At 40.8% G+C, this 21,171-nt stretch overlaps 1 protein-coding gene across 1 annotated transcript in view; it reads left to right on the top strand.

The window, feature by feature from the left end:
• The first annotated feature begins 4,159 nt into the window (after positions 1-4,159).
• The window catches only part of SGIP1 (SH3GL interacting endocytic adaptor 1), a 163,116-nt gene continuing 146,104 nt past the window's right edge, over positions 4,160-21,171 (top strand). The window contains exon 1 of the mRNA XM_073357422.1: positions 4,160-4,457. Coding sequence (XP_073213523.1) covers positions 4,448-4,457 — 10 coding nt within the window. The 5' untranslated portion in view covers positions 4,160-4,447. The remainder of the gene's footprint in view (positions 4,458-21,171) is intronic.

Genomic DNA, 21,171 nt, shown 5'->3' with positions numbered 1-21,171 from the left:
ATCCCAGTTCCCTCAGCCTCTCCTCATAAGTCATGTGCTCCAGCACCCTAATAATTTTTGTTGCCCTCCGCTGGACGCTTTCCAATTTTTCCACATCCTTCTTGTAGTGTGGGGCCCAAAACTGGACACAGTACTCCAGATGAGGCCTCACCAATGTCGAATAGAGGGGGACGATTACGTCCCTCGATCTGCTCGCTATGCCCCTACTTATACATCCCAAAATGCCGTTAGCCTTTTTTGGCAACAAGGGCACACCGTTGACTCATATCTAGCTTCTCGTCCATTGGAACCCCTAGGTCCTTTTCTGCAGAACTGCTGCCTAGCTACTCGGTCCCTAGTCTGTAGCAGTGCATGGGATTCTTCTGTCCTAAATGCAGGACTCTGCACTTGTTGAACCTCATCAGATTTGTTTTGGCCCAATCCTCCAATTTGTCTAGGACACTCTGGACCCTATCCCTACCCTCCAGTTTATCTACCACTCCTCTCAATTTAGTGACATTTGCAAACTTGCTGAGGGTGCAATCCACACCATCCTCCAGATCATTAATGAAGATATTGAAGAAAACCAGCCCCAGAACTGACCCTTGGGGCACTCCGCTTGATACTGGCTACCCAACTAGACATGGAGCCATTGATCACTATCTGTTGAGCCCGATGATCTAGCCAGCTTTCTATCCACCTTATAGTCCATTCATCTAGCCCATACTTCTTTAACTTGCTGGCAAGAATACTGAGGGAGACCATATCAAAAGCTTTGCTAAAGTCAAGGAATAACATGTCCACTGCTTTCCGCTCATCCACAGAGCCAGTTATCTCGTCATAGAAAGCAATTAGGTTAGTCAGGAATGACTAGCCCTTGGTGAATCCATGCTGACTGTTCCTGATCACTTTTCTCTCCTCTAAGTGCTTCAGAATGGATTCCTTGAGGACCTGCTGCATGACTTTTCCAGGGACTGAGGTGAGGCTGACTGGCCTGTAGTTCACTGGATCCTCCTCCTTTTTCTCTGTTGTCTTTTATTGCCAAGTTTATTCTCTCAATTCTCTGCATATTTTGTATTTACTCTTTGTAATATTCTTTAAATGTAGCAGGATTGCTGGAGAAAGTATTAGAAAATGGAGGTTTTAGGTTTATTCGAGGTTGAGTTTATTGTCCAATCAATTCTTTAGGGTGAGAGGTTAAAGATTTCTGAGCTTTTACAGAGAATTTGAATTTTGATTTTAGTTTTAAAAAATAGTTGATTAAATTTTGTAGGTGTTTTGGTGAGTGAATAAAGTAGAAATGAGTGGCAGGATGGCCTTCTGGTTCGGACACTGGGCTGGGTGCCAGGAGATCTGGGTTCACTACTTTGTCTTTACCACAAATTTTCTGTATGACCTTGGGCATACAGAAAATTGACCAAAATTGAACCAAACTGTAAACTCTGTATATCATGGAAAGCACTTCAAGCCACAGGTGTGGTATTATGCCCAGCACCCCTAGCTGCAGTACCTATATGCTCAGGAATGGGGAAAGTAAGTGACATTGGGCAGTCACTTAATCTTTCTGTTTCTCAGTTTCCTTTTAATAAAATAGGGATAATACTTCCTTTCTCCTCACCCCTCCGTCTGTCTTGACTACTTAGATTGTAAGCTTGTGGGGTATACAAATAACTGTGCCACTCCTCTTTCCTTTAGGTCAATGTTTCCACACTGCTCAGTGGATCACTTGCTGGTAATCTGCAGGTGCTAACTCCTTATCTCCATCTGCTACACGGCATTCGTAGTCCGCTTTCCTAATATTCCTTGAATTGTGCTGTAGTTGCTGCAGGGTTGTCATTTGTTTAATGGAAGGGGAATGCTCTCCCTACTAAAGTGTGGTCCACACTGTGGAAAAGTTTTGGGAGCCGCCTCTTTAGGTTTCTGTCTAGGGGTTGAGAGGGCAGCTTTTCTGTCTGTAAAAGTCAAGGAAATCGTCACAAGCTGAGGCAAGTGGAGAGAGGTCCCAAAGCAAGCCATTCAGGTATGCATATAAGAACTGGAAGATCTTTACTGTTATAAACACTTTTTTCTTCTGCCTGTTTGTTTTTCATGTGTTTTTCCCTCCTTTTATAATGAACCCTGTGTTCATTAAATACAAAGGCCCCACCTTGTTGGTGAGATGGCATGGCCTAGGGGTATCTTGGAGTTGGTCAGGCATGCTGAGACTCCCTCTCCCAATCCATCCCTTATTTAAACAACTTTTGGCATTTACAGTCATTGTCCTCTCTTAACCTGAGACACTTAGCCTCAGTCAGTTTATTTAGTTAAGGCCCAGGTTCCGTCCCAAAGACCTTGCATTCTGAGACCTTAATTCTGTAACATGCTTCCTGTGGGCAGACCTCTGCACCAGAGCAGATTAATTATGCAGCACTGGGCCAAAATCTTTGCCTATCAGTGGAAGGAAATGGCAAGTAGTAATGCTCCAGTTGAAGACGTGAGAGATTTCTCCCTTTTGCTGCAGTGTGGAAATGGCATATTTGGCACTAAGGGTATGTCTTCACTACCCGCCAGATCGGCGGGCAGTGATCGATCCAGCGGGGTTTGATTTATTGCGTCTAGTCTAGATGGGATAAATCGACTCCCCGAGTGCTCTCCTGTTGACTCCTGTACTCCAGTGCTGCGAGAGGCGCAGGTGGAGTTGATGGGGGAGCAGCAGCAGTCGACTCACCATGGTGGAGACACCGTGGTAAGTCGATCCAAGTACGTCGACTTCAGTTATGTTATTCATGTAGCTGAAGTTGCGTAACTTAGATAGATCCCCCCTCTTCTCCTCCCTCCCACTTCCCCCCAGTTTAGACCAGGGCTTAGTGTGGGGGAATTGGAAGCATTTTCTTATTAGCAAAAATTCCTTTTCTTTTTTTGGGAAGGGGAGCACATACTGTGTCAGATACACATCATTAGGTGTGTCAAGAATATAACCTGTATAGTACCAGTAACATGTCTGATAACTGCTCTACAAGTGTTAAATCTCTCAATCATCTCTTTGAGTGTGTGCCTTTTTTTTTTTTTTTGGAAAGGTTAAATACTCTCCTGACCCATCTGACTTGGTTTAAAATTGCATCGCAGAAAACTACTACGGAGACATTAAAGCAATGCACACCATAACCAGAGAAAACCTGGGATAAGGATTGACTCAGATACTGGAGTGATGGGTGCCATAGAAAATCCAGAGGTAGCTATAAATGACAGAGACATTCATGAGAGGTAGCAGTCTGCTTCTCTAACAGAGAATGCTTTCCCAGTTCCCAGTATCAGACTCAAGTGGAATCCTGTAGAAGGACAATTTCAGAATGCTTGGCAGGGAAAAAAATAAAAGCTGCTTGTTTGAGCATTTCACACACACTACTATAATTAAGAGATGACTCTGATAACTGCTGAAGCTAATGCAGGTGTCTGTTTTTAGGGGAGGAATACAGGTTGCGCATGCTGAATGGCTGCAATCTGTTGTCCGTAGCTTTGTTTTTTCCCTCCCCCGACCTCACCCCTGAAATTCTCATGCATTTCCAGCCTGATCTGAGAGCCCCACTCCCTTGTGTGGGTCTTTTGTTTCCTCTTTTTAATGGCAATTCCCTGCCCTTTGGCTCCGAGGCTCTTCATGCGAAATTAATTCCAAGGCTATCTTGAAGGCGGTCTGGATGAAATTTCTTCTGCATCATCCTTTTGGGGATAATTGTTTATGATGTGACGTCAGTCCAATTGATTTTCTCTTGAATGGCTGAGAGAGAAGAGGGATCAGCAGACACTAATGTGAAGCAAAGCTACAGCCTCTGTTTCAGAGAGATACAGAAACTGACATTCTGAATGCACTGCTAGTATTAGAATGTAATTGCACTGAATGGAGGGAGCCATACAATGCTAGTAAAATCTGATTATTTATTCAGACTTGATTTTTTTTTTGGCAGTCTTGTTTATGTGCACATTTCACGGCAGAGCCCTCTCTTAATCTGACAGTGGCTGATAATTAATCTTGTTCACCCAGCTGCTGCAATAGGATTATAAAGAGGGGAAGTGCGTCACAAGGTACAAAAAGGGGTTATACGTTTGGTGAAAGTGTGGGGGAAAATAGGAAACGGGTTCTTGTGTTCTGGAGGGGTATTGTGTCAGGAGATGCATGCATGCTACCATGTGACGAGGTACAGAGCTGGAGGGATTGGCTGAGACGCTGGCAGGCGTGTGAGCCAAGCCAGCTCTCTTTCTCTCCCTTTCTCTTTCAGCATCCTTCTGTGATCCTGTAGGTGATATGGATACAGCAGCATCCATGGCCTGTTTTTTGCCTTAGCATTCTTTTTCATTTTGCTCTGGCTGATGTACAAATCAGGGATCTAAAGCATTTATTTTAAGGACTTACATTAAGCATCTGGTAACTGGAATCGTATTTTCCTGTATTTTTTCAGGCTCCTTGGAAATTGAGGAATGCAATTCTGCCACCATGATGGAAGGTAGGTTATTTTCTGAGTGTGTCTTGCAGTATTCCTAGAGTTTTAAAATGCATTAATGGGGGGGGAGGCAGGAAAATGTACTGTGTGAGTATGTGTGTGTGAAGGAATTTGTATATGTTTCTCCTAAAAACCGTCTGGAAGCTTTTCAGAACTGGCATGTTGCAAATGATGATATAATATACAGCATGTTTAGATTATTGCAGTCAGATCCTCAGGACTGTGTGTGGTGTTCAAGATGTGCACATTTCTATTTAACCTGATCCTCTCAGGGTGATAAAACAGAAGCAGTCACAATGGTTCACAGTAGTGTAGAAATGTCCTGATCACAAAATAAATGTGAAAATGGGGTATTTTGCATTAATCTCATTTGATTAAGTGTTAATTCATCACTTACATGGAAATTCACTTTCTGAATTTGACATTGACACAAGGCTGGTCATTGAAAATGTTGCCCAGGCCAGATTTTGTAGGTTTTCTTTAAGATTTATCAGGATAGGATTTTGTTTGCCCACAATCTAGTATTGAGGGTATGCAGCTGAATTGTTTGAGGGGGACCAAATGCATTTGAACTCAAGGTGATATTTGCCATGAAGTGTCTCTGGATTGAAGATGCAGGCTTTTTAAAATGATTTTATTTATTTATTTATTTATTTGAGACTCGGAAAGAAATGAAAGGGCTGCAAGGGAAATGTGGCCTGCTGGGGCACATAAGATACTTATAGGAATGTCGTAAGGATGCAAATCTGGGCACATATGGCAAAAGCCTCCTGTTGTTTCTTGAACATATTTCAACCCGTCATTTTTTGCTCAACCATATAGAAAGCTGTTTTTATGCTTTATTGAGCAAGATACTAGGAAAAGGAACTATAAAACAATAGAGTAGATAGTTCATGGTCATTAAAATCAGATTCTTCTTAATCGCTTTACAGTCCCTTGGATAAAGACAGGAAGGGACCACCTCCGATACTGTAATGTGACCAGGAGACATATCGGCAGCTGTACTGAGACTGCAGTTCTTCTGGTTTTCACACCATACAATGGTGTAAAAATACTGCCCTCTCTAAAGATGACAGGCAGGATTTTGAATCTAGAATAGGTTTAACTATAGAGATTACAATCTGCTATGGTACGCATATCAGCTATGAAAATAGTTATGCAGTTGTCCTGCATATTGAACAAAGATCTTGAGGATTGATTTTTAAATATTTACATTGAAATTTACAGAAATTGGATGCTATAGTGCATATTGATTTGCACATAATAATTATTTTGTTCCATAACTTTTTTGGGGGGTATTTAGCTATTAAAAGAATTAAGGTTATTGCTGTCTGATTCTTTAACTTTAAAATATAGATACAAACTAGTATCAGGTATAATTTTCAAAAAAATAGTCTTTAATGGCCTGAGGCTCAATTCCTTTCCATTAAATCTAATTAATCAATGGGTCGTTGGGTTTTTTGTTTGTGTTTTTGGGGGGTGGGGGGAAGAGGTGTTTGGTAGCGAGACACTTAGGCTGTTGCAGGATTGAAAGAAACAGAATTGGCCCCATCAGCACTGGTTCTCCACTTATGAGGTAACTCCCTTCTCTTTGTGTGTCAGTATATTTATGTCTGCATCTGTAAATTTTCACTCCATACATCTGAAGAAGTGGGGTTTTTACCCACGAAAGCTTATGCTCAAATAAATCCGTTAGTCTTTAAGGTGCCAACGGACTCCTTGTAGATTAAATTTAGATCATTTGCTGTTTACAACATATGTGTTTCACAAAAGTGTGGCTTAATTTCAAGAAGAATTCATAGAAATAAATGGAAGTTGTTCAGTTTTACTACTTTCATAGATATTAAGGCCAGAAGGGACCATTATGATCATCTAGTCTGACCTCCTGCACAATGCAGGCCACCGAATCTCACCCACCCACTCCTGCAATAAACCTCTCACCTATGTCTGAGCTATTGAAGTCCTCAAATCATGGTTTAAAGACTTTTTTTGTACTGTTTAGCAAATCTCGTGATTGTCTTTTCCCCCTGGGTATTTATCTAGTGAATTATATGGTTGAAGTGTGTTCTCTGGAGATGATACACTAATGTAACCCTTTGATTCCCCTTGCAGTATAGTCTACTGTGTCATCACAGACTGTCAGTTTGGTCCATTCTGATAAGCTTATCAATGTGCTGCCTAAACTAAAGTGAGGAATTAAACGAAGGCCTGTATTGAGTTTTATGGACAGCATTAGTATGGATTTAAAAGATGCATCCTACACAGGTTGCTACGTTGTGCCTTACAGAGAAAAGAGAAATTAAATGGTAAATATTAAGGGGCTTTTGTTGACTCTGTTGAGAGAAGAAAATAACCTTTTATAAAACATTTCTGCATTTAAAAAAAAAGGGAATTAAAAATACAGGTTTCCTATGTTGGATGTTTGTGACTCCTTATGAGATTGCTTACTGTGTTTTTCAATTATCTTAATGCTTCAGGGACTCAAGAAAGGAAGCAAGACAATGGAATTTAGTGGATAAAATGATTAACAAGTTTGATTAATTTTTAATAGTTTAAAACGAGTTCTGTTTAAGGACTACAACAACAATACAATCAACACCTAATTCTGAAGACCATCATGTTGCAAAGACATGGTACCAAAACATTCTTGGTACCAGAACATTCTTAAAGTGTCACTGTCCGGTGAAACTTGACCTGAAATTTAGGTTTTATAAAAGCCTACGACCAAGCTGTTTCCTTAAACTACAACTTTTAAAAAAGGTCACTTAAGTCCTCTGCAGTGTTTGTCACCATGACATTGAGATACTGTGCTAGTGTCTGAGAACCTGAAAGAGAATTTAACTAGAAAGAAAAGTGAAATTTACTAATCTATTTCCTTTATCCAAAGTGGGAAAGGGGCCGAGAATGAATGTGGGTCACCACTAGCTAATAGCTCCTAGATTTAAACATCTGGGAGCCTAATATTCTTGATGGATGTTCTTGGGCGGATGTTTACCAGTAAGATAGAACCTAATTCTATTGATCTTTTTTGGTACTGTGTCAGATTCCTCTTCTGACTCTTGAGTGGGTGGCTTGCTGGATTTTTTTTTAAACAGGCAAAAGTTGTATTTCTGTATTTTTAAATCATATTTATTAAATTCTTGTGTGTGTACCTGACATGTAATAGGGTACATTTGCTATATCTAAAAATACCTGAGGAAAGGCACGTATATTTCATAGTATGCTTAAAAATCATAATGAGCGTCTTAAAAAGCAGCCAAAAAAATCCCAACATGGTAGCTGCCTTCAGAGAACAGTGGATTCTGAACATATGCCATAGAATGTCTAGGATAAAAGAAGTAGATCGGACTGAAGAAGAGCTCTTTGTGGCTCGAAAGCTTGTCTCACTCACCCACAGAATTTCCAATAAAAGATATTACCTCACCCACCTTGTGTCTCTAATACCCTGGGACCTACACGGCTACAAATACACTGCATACAGGAGTAAATCAGTCTTGAATTTCACAATAATTAATCATAGATTCATAGGACTGGAAGGGACCTCGATAGGTCATCTAGTCCAGTCCCCTGCACTCACGGCAGGACTAAGTATTATCTAGACCATCCCTGATAGGTGTTTGTCTAACCTGCTCTTAAAAATCTCCAATGATGGAGATTCCACAACCTCCTTAGGCAATTTATTCCAGTGCTTAACCACCCTGACAGTTAGGAAGTGCATACTATATTGTTTAACTTGTATATTGCCTTAGTGCCTACTGGAGGCCAACCAGGCACTGTACAAATATGTAGGAAAGGACAGTCTCTTTCTCAAAGAGCATATAATCTCCTGTAGTTTTAAAACGTTGAGAGAAAACACACCTGTAACAGAATTGTATCATGTGACACAACTAGGATTTGCATTCAAATGACTAAAAACAGGTATGAAATTCCACCTTCTCAACAGTCTTTGGTATAATGGCTTGTTCTAGAGATTTGGATCTTCACACTGAGTTGTCAAGTAATTCTGGGCCTGATCCTGTAACCCTTACTCAAATAATCTGATTGGTTGGCATAACAGAGGTAAATTGTGTGCTCCCTTTTCTCCTAATACAAGAACAAACAGAATTAACCCATGGAATTCTCTGCCACAAGATATTATTGAAGCTAGTAGCTCAGTAGGGTTCCAGAAGGATTAGGCATTTATATGGATAATGAACACATCCACAATTACATTAGACTGGATAATATTTTTTATAAGAGATAGAAAACTTCATTCTTAGGAGCTGGTTTATTCCCTGATCTGCAGGGAGTTAGTGAAAAACTTCCCCTTTGTACATGTTGTTCCATAATTGTCTACTACAGACTTTCTTGCACCTTTCTGTGGCGTCTGCCACTGGCCACGGTCAGAAATAAGATAACTAGAGTAGATGGATGGATCCAGTATTGCAAATCCATTGTTCCATTGACTTCAATGTGTTGCATTGAACTCTATTATTGTCATGCTGAATATACAGAATTAGGACTGCAGGTAATTGGTAGTGGTTAGTAAAGTCTCCCCTTACCAAGAGGAGAAGCAAGAATGATGCTTTCACTATATTCTTAGACATTGATGCTTTATTGTTCCATACATGAATTTCTCAATTCTAGCAATTTTAAGGGTTCTTACATGGAAGTGTTTTTAATGTGTGTTTTTTTGTCTTATGTAGTTTTCTGAGCACAGCCACTGGTAGGTTTGGGATGATGATTGATGCAACAAGTTCACTTGTAGTTATGCATAGTAAGATATAAAACGAATTTTTCTAGCTTGCTAGTGCGCAATTGATAGGATCTGCAGTATCAGTCTCTAAAATTTCATAAATACATATTTAATAGTAATGTTGTATACTAACAAAACATAGAGTGCCGAATGTAGCCTCAGACAAACCAAAAGATCCATCACCCCTTGATTATGGGAACGTTTGGAGGCGGATCTGTATCCGGAATTTGTTTCATGCTCATTCATAATAGCATTGAAAAACAATTCTGTTCACAACTATTATATCTGTATTTTAGCACCTTACTGTTGATACAGAATATTGTATGTTACTCCTCGGTCTTCTACAAAGATATTAGAGAATCACACTATACTTTTAGGGTTATGCATTCCAAGCAAAATCTTTGTTCCATGTTAATGTGACATTGAATCTGTGTGACCTCTCTAAACTACTGTTGGGTTTTTGTAAATGTACTGGCTGTTTAAAACAGCCTTGTAAACAATATTAACATTTTTACTGCTTGTGAGCATGTGGTCTATGTTGTTTCCCAAATGGTTTGATCAGTCACTATCCAAATTAATAATTAACCATCGTCTGCAATTGATAATTTGGTCCATCGTCTGTTCTTTTGGAAGGGATGGTTAAGAGATGTATTGTTTTCACTTCCATTCAATGAAGATGCTGCATTTCTAGGTAGATACATACCTACATTTCAAGTTGGTGTGGTATGGCTCTTTTAGTCATTGCATCCCTAGGGTCAACTGTGTTCAACAAAATATATCCAGGTTGGTCTCCAACACAACAGACAAACTAGATTAAATAAACCTGAGATTAATTATTTAATCTCCAATCTGAATTGGAGCATCCCCCTTTTGGGATGTTTTGGCTTTGATGTTCTGAGTGGGTCTGATATTAAGAGGTGCTAGGCTTGAGCCAGGCATTTGGTGTGAGGGGCTGGCTAGTTGTGATATTCTGTATCAGGCCCAACTATGTACAGTCTTGGGGAAATAACATAAATTTCCCTATATAAAATAATTCTGCTTCTAGGGGTTACCCAAGTGAAGTAAACTGATTTTCCCATAGCTTGTAAGGAAAAGGAAAAGCCAACTTGCAGGTCCTCTCTTATTTAGATAGTTGAATCCTTTCACTGTGTTTTCTGTTCCTCTCCAAATCAAAGTATTGACCCTTCTAGCTAGACCAGTAGCTTGGCAGATAGTCAACCTATTATGGTAGGGGGAACACACTGATTCATAAGCAGCATTATTCACCACATTGGCAGAGAATGTGAGCTGCTTTTGATGTGGGATGGAGCAGTTCTGTTTGGATCCTCATTTCCACTCTTCCCTCCAGCCCCCATGCATGTACACACCCCACTGGCCTTCGCTGCAAGGATAGTGTAGTGCATGTAACTCATGGCTGCGGGGGGTGAAATGGATGTTTTGGCTACAGAGTCATGAAGAACCCTCAGATAGCTTTTAAATCCCACAAGCCCTGTCAGAATACACAACTGAGACCCTGATTTTTCTAAGCGTTGCCCACCTGCAACTCCCCTTCACTTCATTGGAAGCAGCTAATCCCCAGCACTTCTGGAGATCATGGGCAAGGTGGTCACACAAAATTAATGAACACTTCTGAAAACATTTGGCCTTAAGTTGTGTGACTGTTACAGTTCTCCTGTCACTTACAGTTTTTTAGTCTATGTGCATAAAATCTTCCTGGTGGGCCTAGGGCAGGGGTGGGTAAACGTTTTGGTCCGAGGGCCACATCTAAGTATGGAAATTGTATGGCGGGCCATGAATACTCACGAAATTGGGGGTTGGGGTGCAGGAGGAGGAGAAGGCTCTTGAGTGGGGCTAGAAACAAGGAGTTCAGGAAGTGGGAGAGGGCTCTAGACTGGGGCAGGGGGTTGGCATGCGGGGTGGGGGTGAGGGCTCCAGCTGGGGGTGGGGCTGGGGATGAGGGGTTGGGGGTGCAGGACCGTGCTCTGGGCTGGGAGCAAAGGGCTCAGAGGGCAGGAGTGGGATCAGGGCTAGGGCAGGGGGTTGGGATGCAGGAGAGGGTCAAGGGTGCAGGCTCCGGGTGGTGCTTACCTCAAGCAGCTCCCAGAAGTAGCGGCATGTCCCCCCTCCAGCTCCTACGTGGAAGTGCAGCCAGGGAGCTCTGTGCATTGCTCCGTCCGCAGGCACCGCCCCTGCAGATCCCATTGGCTGGGAACTCCGGCCAATGGGAGCTGCGCAGGTGGCACTTGGGGTGAGGGCAGTGTGCGGCGCCCCCTGGCGGCCCCTAAGTGTAGGAGCAGGAGGCGGGACATGCCGCCGCTTCTGGGAGCGGCGTGAGCGGGGCAAGCCCCTGACCCTGCTCCCCAGCGAAAACTTGAGGGCCGGATTAAAATGTCTGAAGGGCCGGATGTGGCCCCCGGGCCGTAGTTTGCCCACCCCAGTCTAGGGTTATCTTCTCCCCAGCAAAACATTATATTATATTTCAAAGGCTTCAGAAGAACCTTCATGAGGAAGGGATTAAAGTAGGTCCGGGCAGGTATGGGCTCACCAGAGAACAGGGGGATAACTTCCAGGACAGGAGGAGACATTCATCCACAATTCTAACCTTGTTAATTCTGCAGCTACCTTGATATTTATCATAGTTGTTCAGATAGGTGAATGTATAATAATAAATCTGACTGACTGTTAAAAAATATCAAACAATGGGTCAAAAATGGATCTGGGACTGGCAGTTCAGGAAAGATACATATCTTGCTGGTTAAATTCAGTATTTGTGCCAACATGCTGCCAATTTATATACCTAGGTTGATGATTTAATGATTTAAACCCCAAAATATTAAGACAGCAAAATCTCTTCAGTATGCATTGCACCTAAAGAATGGATATGGCGACAGAAGCAAGCGTAATGCAGCAAAATCCATTGTTTGTCCTTCAGGCAAGACAGCATTGTGCAAAGCAAAGGTAATGCAGCTGACAGTATGTAGTCAAAATGGATAGTATCTCTCTTGTAGTGTATTCTCTTCTCCAGCCAAAATGGGGCTGTTACCAGTGATGAGCTGGCAAAAGGTGAAGAACCGGTTCCTTCAGTCGCTCCAGGTCTTCGGCGGCACTGAAGGACCCGCCGCCGAAGTGCTGCAGACGATGAGGAGCGACTGAAGGACCCGCCGCCGAAGTTCCGGCGTGCCACCGGGTGAGTAAAAATTAAAAAGAGATTCTCCAGGGGAGCCTTCCCAGCTGAGAGCTCAGGCGGGCCGGACAGGACGGTCCCGCGAGCCAGAGTTTGCCCACCTCTTTAACAACTGGTTCTAAACCGGATTCAAAATTTAACAACCGGTTCGCGTGAACTGGTGCGAACCGGCTCCAGCTCACCATTGGCTGTTACCATATCTTTATTTTCGATCCTTTGTGCAGCATGTTGCATGTTGTTAATTTTAACCACCAATCGTCAATTTTAAAGGCTTTGTGTCCTTCTAAAGCCCGAGGGATTGACTATTGTTAAAGGTTGGGTAATGGACTTGATTGTCCAGTTTTGAGCTGTGTCCTTATATATAACTGAGGCTGGCCTAGACTATACTTGATTCTATTCACAGCCAAATAAGATGGAAACAGTATGACTGGTAAAATTCATTTGGAGGGATCTAGATTCTTTATAATAGCATTCAACACCATAGTATCTGAGCAGCTCAAATACGCTGATGAATCTAGTCTCTCAATACTCCTGTTGTGAAGTAGTAAAGTTTTAGTACCATTTCATCACTGGGGAACTGAAGCTCAGAGATTGTGACTAGCTCAAATTACACGGGAAGCTTGTGGCAGTCGGGAATTGAACTCTGATTGCCTGAGTCCCAGACCAGTGCCTTTACCCTATCCAAGACTAGCTTCCTGAATGCTTACAGCTAATTTAAAAATGAAATGACCACTGATTTTGGATTCCCTCATTTTAGTATTCCTGACTTGAGTTTCAGATGTTCTGAGCCTTATTGGCTCCCATCGACTTTAGTTGGCATTGTGGGACTTAGCAGTTCCGAAGATCAGGTCCAGAATATCTTAAATTAGATGCCCATAAATTGGCATCCCCAAAATTAGTGGCCCCTCTTGAAAATGTTGCCCTTTCATGGATTAGGTGAAAATCCAGATATAGGACTTCCCATGTCATTTCAACACTCTGGCCAACTTAATCTGAAAGCCAGATAGAATAATTTGGTCTTGTTTCCTACTTTGAATTTCCTCTCTGCACCGTTATCTGCCTCCCTGGCAACCTATTCCAGGTTGTACAGATGTAGAACTATGTGAAGTATGATCTTGGTAAGATGGTGTAAAATTTTTAATGGAAGATTTGCTGCGCCTATTGATTTGTATTTGTGTAACAAGACGAGGGGCCCTGCAAGCCTAGCATGGAGTCAAAGAATGAAGGAAAAACAGCTCATTTCCTCCCTAGTGATGAAACCGGTCAGATGCTCCAGTAATATGGCATTTCAGAGGGCGTAATTTCCAAATACAAAGCATTTGATCGTCTCCGTAGATTCCCTATTGATCGGGGTGCTGGAACTAGCGGTTTTAGGGGTGCTGCTGCACCCCTTGGCTTGAAGTAGTAATAACAAACACCAAGTATATGATTTCCATGGTTTCCACCGTCAGCACCCCCCTATAAAAATTGTTCCAGCATCCCTGCTATTGATCATAATACTTGAACGCATCTGCAGTGAAGAGATAAAGATAGAAATGAAAACTATTTTGCATTTGCTTTAGTCTATTGTTGAGAGAGTTACATTTTGTATAATGTGAGCAAAATCACAAACTACCTCACTTTTAGATAGTGGGACACACAAAAGCCGCTACCTACAAACATTCTTGCCGACTTATGGACACTTAGGAAAATGACGCGGTTTGCTGTGTTTTGTTATTAAGAGAAGTACCATTTTCAGAAGAGGACATTTTCTGGGATTTCTCATATTGCCAGTCAGTTGGAGTCTTGTAACACTATAAAAATGTATTCAGGATTTTCAGTGGTGGTGCTGTGCATACAGGAAAGGTAGACATATGGCAGTGCTCAACAATGGTACAGATAACAAAATATATGCAGGCTTATAAGGACCATTTTGTTCGATAGTTGAGCCCAACCAGAACTCTGCTTTTGGGCATGTCTGGTTTGGATCCAAGCTTTAGGGTTTGGGTTTCTCTGCAGAGTTTGAAGGCTCCTGCATGCTCTCAAATTTCTTTGGCCTGATTTCAATTTTAGTCACTTGGAATATGTTACTGCTTAAAATGATTATTTTTTCCTATTTATTTTAATCATGTGAAAAGTATAAAGAGTCAAGTAAAGGTGGATATTTAAAAAGTGAATGTGTATAAAAACAATGTGGCCATGTACCATAGTAGGTGTAGAGGAGTAGTAGTAGTATACAGCTCTAGTTTGAGTTAAGCTGTATCTTGCTATTTCACACTAATGTCTGGGATTCCTAGTCTCCAATTTCAAATATTAAATAAACATAGAAAAGCAAGCATAATGCATCTCCAAAACACGTTTGGTTCATTTATTTTGATTAACTGCAGTTTGGTTTTAATTATTTAGGGAGACATTTTGAAAGGCACAATGTCAGCTAAGGGTCCAGCTCCCTTTGAAAGTCAGTGGAAATTGAAATTCAGCTAACTCCTTTGTGTGCCTTTGGAAATTGCTAGTTTTGTCCTACCTCTCAACTAAGATTTAATAGCAGATTCTGTAATAAACTCATATTACTAATATAAGATGAATTATTTTTGCAAAATAATCTCCATCAGCATAGGGTGAAGTATAAGGGAGCAATTTCTTGAGCACAGGGCTCATAGAGCATATGAATTGGTAAAGTGCCTCTATACTCTAATCATACAGATCCAGGAATAAAAACAAAATAACTTCAGCCATGTTTTCTATCTTTAGGACGATGCTGCCTGAAAATCTTTCAATTTCTCTGCAGTACGTCTTTCAAATCTTTTTCCAGACTTTCATTTTATTAGATCAATATATTTGAATTTCAACAAATGGAATAACAGCAACCAAACCACGTTACTGATCTGATATTTTGTTTTTGTTAGTTGAATATATTAATGGCATTCCATTTCACCCAGTTTGCTTAATAATCTATTGAGCATATGCCCCTATTTCCTTTATGATTACATGTTTAATTTTACGGACGTTCAATCACTGGCTGATTTTTGTTTAATACTAGTCTGCCCTGGCTTGAGTATGCATTTTGTAGAATGGTTACAGGTTTTTTTGTTTGTTTGTTTTTTGGGGTTTTTTTGCATTTAAAGCCTCACAATACTAACAGGATGGCATTTCTTTTAATTTGAATGTGTTTTACAGATGCTAAGAACAGCTATTATAATAAAGTCCCATTTTAAACTAATGTATTTAGAAAAAAGGAAGGGAGCAGGAACCAAATGCATCACAAAGATTTTTTTTATTGATCTAAATTGGCACAACTCTACTAAACTCAACAGAGCTGCACCAATTTACAGCAGCAGAAAATTTGGTCTATTATCTACAAACCTGGAATAATAGGGATCCTGGCCCAAACATGGGAATGCACTTAAGCATGTTGGCATGTTTCCCTGAATTGAAGCTCCTGTCTGTAAATTCTGGTCTAATTTATTGATGCAAATTGACTTGCTTCCAATGGTGTTACTCCAGATTTAAATTAATGAGCGATCAGAATCTGGAACCCTCTTTGACAGACATTTTATTTACTGAAGCGCACATGGCCATTCAGAGAAGTTCTGTCTGAGAAATGCAGATACAGTATGCGGTGTTGTTGCTGTAGGCTCCAGGCATGCAGTTCATGCACCCTAACTGCTGGTGGAATGCACATATTTTTTGTACTGAAAAGTGGCATGCACAATAATCTGTAAAATGCACAATGCACACCACTTACGTACATGTGGAACTAAAAGGCTGAAATGAACACACAATCACTTATAGGATCACATTCTAGTTTTGCAAAAGCACCCCTATTTTGCTCATTAAACCTCATTTGTGGCTTCTTATTGTGACAGCTTTGTGTATTCCTCATTAAGGAACATTTTCGGTGTTGATGTGCACATAATCCCTTTTCCTGCAGTGTAGGCTGTGGCTAGAAAGATTGTTTAATTTGAGTGATTATGAAATTCTAGACCAATTCATAGATCCTTTTTAGTAGATGTTTAACTGCAGTATTGTCAAGGTATGGATTTCAGTGCAATTGTTTTCAGCAATCTGTGTGATTGCTTGCTCTATGAATGTTCCAAGTGAAGAATGACAGAAGATAAGGGTCCTGCACTTAGGATGGAAGAATCCAATGCACCGCTACAGACTAGGGGCCGAATGGCTAGGCAGGAAAGTGGCAGACACATATCAAAATGGATCCTGTTACCAAAGTAATTAATATTTTTTTATTAGCTTGTATTCTATAAAAGGGCACAAATATCCAGATCCAGAAATCTTTGGGGGAAATACAGATGCAGACCCATATAGAATCATAGAATATCAGGGTTGGAAGGGACCTCAGGAGGTCATCTAGTCCAACTCCCTGCTCAAAGCAGGACCAATCCCCAACTAAATCATCTCAGCCACTTTCTTTCTGTCCCCATGCCTGTAAAGGACTAATGTATGAAATTTGAACTCTAGGGAGTTTAAATATGAATCTTTGTAGTTCAGGCTGAGTTTTCCCTTCTTTCCTATAGCGTCTCTGTATAAAATTCATGTCACTAAGTTTTCATACACACCTTTTTCTGCAGTAGCTTGCCTGATCAGAACTGTAACTTCTCATATGTTTTAGAAGCTCAGGTTCTTTCTGCCCTCACTGATTTAATTTTGTACAATTAGGGACATGTGTCAGGGGTGTGTACCAGGTGATCCTGTTATCAGAAAGAGAAATAAAGCCCCCTCCCCCTTTTTTTAGCATGTTCAGCCTTAACTTTTAAGGCATGAGTTAATTTGATTGTTTCATAAAGGCCCTGATATCCATAGTGTGTTGTCAAATGCTAGAGCTTCTCACTAGAGTTGTGTGAAACCTGCCGGGATACAGTTGAGTAAATACGCTCCTGTGTGTTCATTTGGAGGCTTTAAGTTTAAGGCTGGTTGCAAAGCAAGCGGACATTCCGACACTCTTCCCTTTTCCCAAATAGACCCTGGAGCCCCTATATCATCTACACAATGGCCTCCCCCTCTTCCCAACTACCTCTTGGGTTTGTTGAGCCTTCCCTGGGTTTTCTAGGGGCCTGAGCACTATCTAAATGCTCTCCTGCCTTTTCTTTTTTTGGAGGGGTGGGGCTGCTAGGTGAGGTCACTTGTCTCCCTATTCCCTTATCTCAAGGCCCTTCCTGGCAGGGGCTAGGAAACATCCTGACCTCCCTACTGGGGAAGAGAGCTTTTCCTCTAAGCCATAAAGAAATGTATTGCTCCGTAAGGCCTGGTGAATCTTTAGGCCTCACTTACAATCACTCAATAGAATTATAAGGCCCCAATTCCATGGTTGCTATGGTGCTACCGGGCCTTGTGGCTCAGTTAAGACCATGACAATGGGAGAAGACAGCCAGCTTTCTTCTTCCACTGATCTTTGAGGGAACAAGACTTGAAGACGTGGTCTGACCACAGAAGGCCCGTAGGGGTGAAGGAGCAATGGCTTTTCCTAATGACTCTCTGAAAATAAACGGTGTGGGAGAGCAGCCAACTGGTATGTCCAAAGATTCAGGTTGAAGGGCACTGCACTAAATAGAGCAGAGGAAAGGGAAGAAAGCTACAGGGCATTCCCTCCCAGCGGTAAGAATAAATAGGGGTTGGAGGTCTTGAATGCTGGGGGTGGGAGGAAAAATGGGTTTTAGTGATATCTGTGACATTCCCAACTCTGCCAATTTCCTTCACTCCCAAGATTGGCAAAACGTGCTAGACCTGGAATTTAGAGTCTAAGTTCTGTACGAAGGTCTCTCTCAACAATACAGACAACTTGACAGAAATGACCAGAGTCAGAACTAACTGATGGGAAGGAAAGAAGCAGCAGCAAACGAAATGTGACAAAGAATTTCTAAAAGCTCTGACACTTTGGGATTTCCATTCTTTTTTAATAGAAGTACAGTCTGAGGTGGTGAGTGACTGAGAGATGCTTTGAGGGTTGGGTTTGTTTTTTTTTTGCTTCTCTTTTAAACCTCAAATTAATAGGAACAATGTGAGGGGTGGGAGGGGGGCGAGGGAAAATGTGAACAAACATCTGCTATAAACCTCTAAATGTTTCAAAGATTGCTCTGTTTTTTTCATTTTGCAATTTATCCCAGATCCATTTTATGCTCATAACTGCCGGTTTCTATTATCCTCTGCAAAGTGGCTGTTAAGACTTCTGATAAAGCCTTTGGTGGCATGGTGTTTTTTCTGAAGAAAAAGCCATCTTGCAAAGGATAACATTTGACTATTTTAAAAAATAATCAGAGATTATTACTGTTTAGGCCCACAGCAGTCAGAAAAATTATTGCTATTAAGGGCAACTCTTTTTGTAGATGAGTTTTATTGAGAAAAATACTCTTAAATCCTAAACCTACATGCTGTAGGGAACTTAAAACATCAACTTCAGAATTAAGCTTCATCAAGCGTGGGATGTGTTGCGAATGTGTTCTGAGCACGGTTTGAAATAGGCTGAATTAAGGAAGAACAGCATCCTGTTCAGAAGGAATATGGAAGTCATTTAAAAATTGTGTGAGTGCAGCATTTCACATCTTTTTCTCCCACACCCATTTGCAGTTGTCAAGCAGGCAGATTTAGGATTTAGCATCCTGACCAAGGAACCTTTAAAATTATGATCTGTAGACGCAGGATGTGAACTCATTAAGCATGCACACTGATATGCTGTTCAATAAATAATACGCATGCATGCAGTTAAAGCATGCCATTCATGTATAAATGTGGTGTTCAGTTTTGTGATTTTCCTAAAACAACTTTGAACATTACATCTAATGTAACACAATTCATATAAATTTTATGGTTTCTATACATAAATATTTAATTACTTTAACCATGTTCCATTCAGTGTAATTTTCAGTTGTTCTCATATTCGGTTTCTTCTGAGTGTCTTCACCCCACCCTCCTACCACCAGACCACTCTCTCCATTATAATAATTGAGAGTGTCTTCCTGGATAAATAGTCTTGTTAATAAATAGTCTTCCTGGATATTTTTGACAGTCTCACCTCCAGCTTTTATATCACCTGAAAGTAAAGATAGACTGTGGCGTCATGTGACAGTGCTAATAAAACATTGAAGCCTTTCCAGAAACATTCAAAAATCATGCTGCGGCATGGCTGGCAGAATTGTGTATGGAATTGAAAAGTGGCCTCTGGATATTTTATTCTCTCTCTGGTGATGAAGACTGAGCCTCTGATAGGCTCTACAGAGGAGCCGGTAGACACACTCTCTAGTTCTGCTTTGATCATTACCAGCGTGTAATAATGGATGTGTGGGTGGCTTTAGAGATGTGGTAAGAAGTTTTTTTTTTTCCCCCCCCTCTGTCGTCTTAGCTATTCTTAAATGTCTGACTTTAATACACCCATTGAAATAACCAGAGGTTTCATCCTGAAAGTTTTACTCGGTGCAAAACTTTCAATGTATTAAAATGGGATGAAGTTGATGTGGGAAGAAAAATAGTGACCACCTTATATTGTGGAAAAATCTCTGGCAGTGGCAGAAGCCCCAGCCCTTGCGTTCCTTAAATCTAAACTGGAAAAAGAAGATTCTGTGAGGATCTGTGACGACAGGGTGATGAAATGCACAGTTGGGTGAAACTTCTGACTGAAACTTGTTTTGCCAAAAATGCAGATTCAGGCTGACTGAAACATTTGATAAATTTGTGTTGATTTCAGCAAATTTCCAGTTAAATAAATTCACACGACAAGAGGAGGAGGAGGAGGTGCTCCTCCTCTTATAGATAGGCCAGTGGTTAGAGCACTCAACTGGGATGTGGCATGTCCCTGTCCAAAGTGGGGATTTGAACCTGGATGGTTAGTATCCTAGCCATTGTGCTCTTGGGTATAAGGTCAGCTCCTCCTCCTTGGTTTTGTGCATGTAGCCCTTCAATTTCTACTTTCATTCACTGTTGTTAATAAAGGGTTAATGCCCCTAATGAAAAAATTCAGACTTCTCAGTTTGTGGAAAAAAATCAGTTTCTGGCTGACCCAAAACAAACACACACACACTTCTCAGAACTGCCAAAAAATCAGTTATTCACACAGCACTAAAGAGGATAGACAAGAAGATAACTTACCAGGTCTCTTCTGTCTCTAGCTTTTATAACTTGTCTCCCTTTTATGTCTTCAGTCCATTAATGTAACTGATCAATAAATAAATTCCCTAAGCATGAATTCTTAAGAAATTTTTAATAAAAATTCTTTCAGATTAAAACAATTCCTCTAACAATTGTTCTGAGTAGAGCATTGTCCTTTCAAAGGCAAGGAAGGGGCCAGCTGTATCTACAACACACTGATTTGGGATTTTCACTTGCATGTTCCTTATCCGTCTCTAAATTGTAGGATCTAAAACTCACTTCAGACTGCTATCTGAAGTAAAGGAAAACCCAGGAAAAGCTCTATATAGTTTATTTGGCTGGTATATGGTGGCAAGATTCAAGCGCTGCTTCTTTTTTAGAAAGTAACAGTCACAACCATTAAAAAGAGAGCAGGGCAAATAATTCATACTAGTTCATTCCAGTTTTGTTCAAAATTATTTGGGAAATGATTTCTGTGAATTATTCATACTGCTTAGGTGTTCACAGAAGTTTGTTGCAAATATTGAGTATTTGCACCTTTTTGATGATACCCACAGGTCAAAACGGCATATTTCTGTTCCCTGCTTGGATGAGTCTCTCTCTCTCTCTCATTTCTGGGGTGGATCTGACAATTGTTCTGCAACATTTGCTTAACATTTAGTAGTTTTGGTGAATGTTCTTTACAGCAAATTAACTAGCACACTAATATAAAGTAAACATACAGG

Source organism: Lepidochelys kempii, chromosome 8, assembly GCF_965140265.1.
Source record: "Lepidochelys kempii isolate rLepKem1 chromosome 8, rLepKem1.hap2, whole genome shotgun sequence".
In the NCBI taxonomy this organism is placed as follows: Eukaryota; Metazoa; Chordata; order Testudines; family Cheloniidae; genus Lepidochelys; species Lepidochelys kempii.
This window is presented reverse-complemented; position numbering and strand designations above follow the sequence as displayed.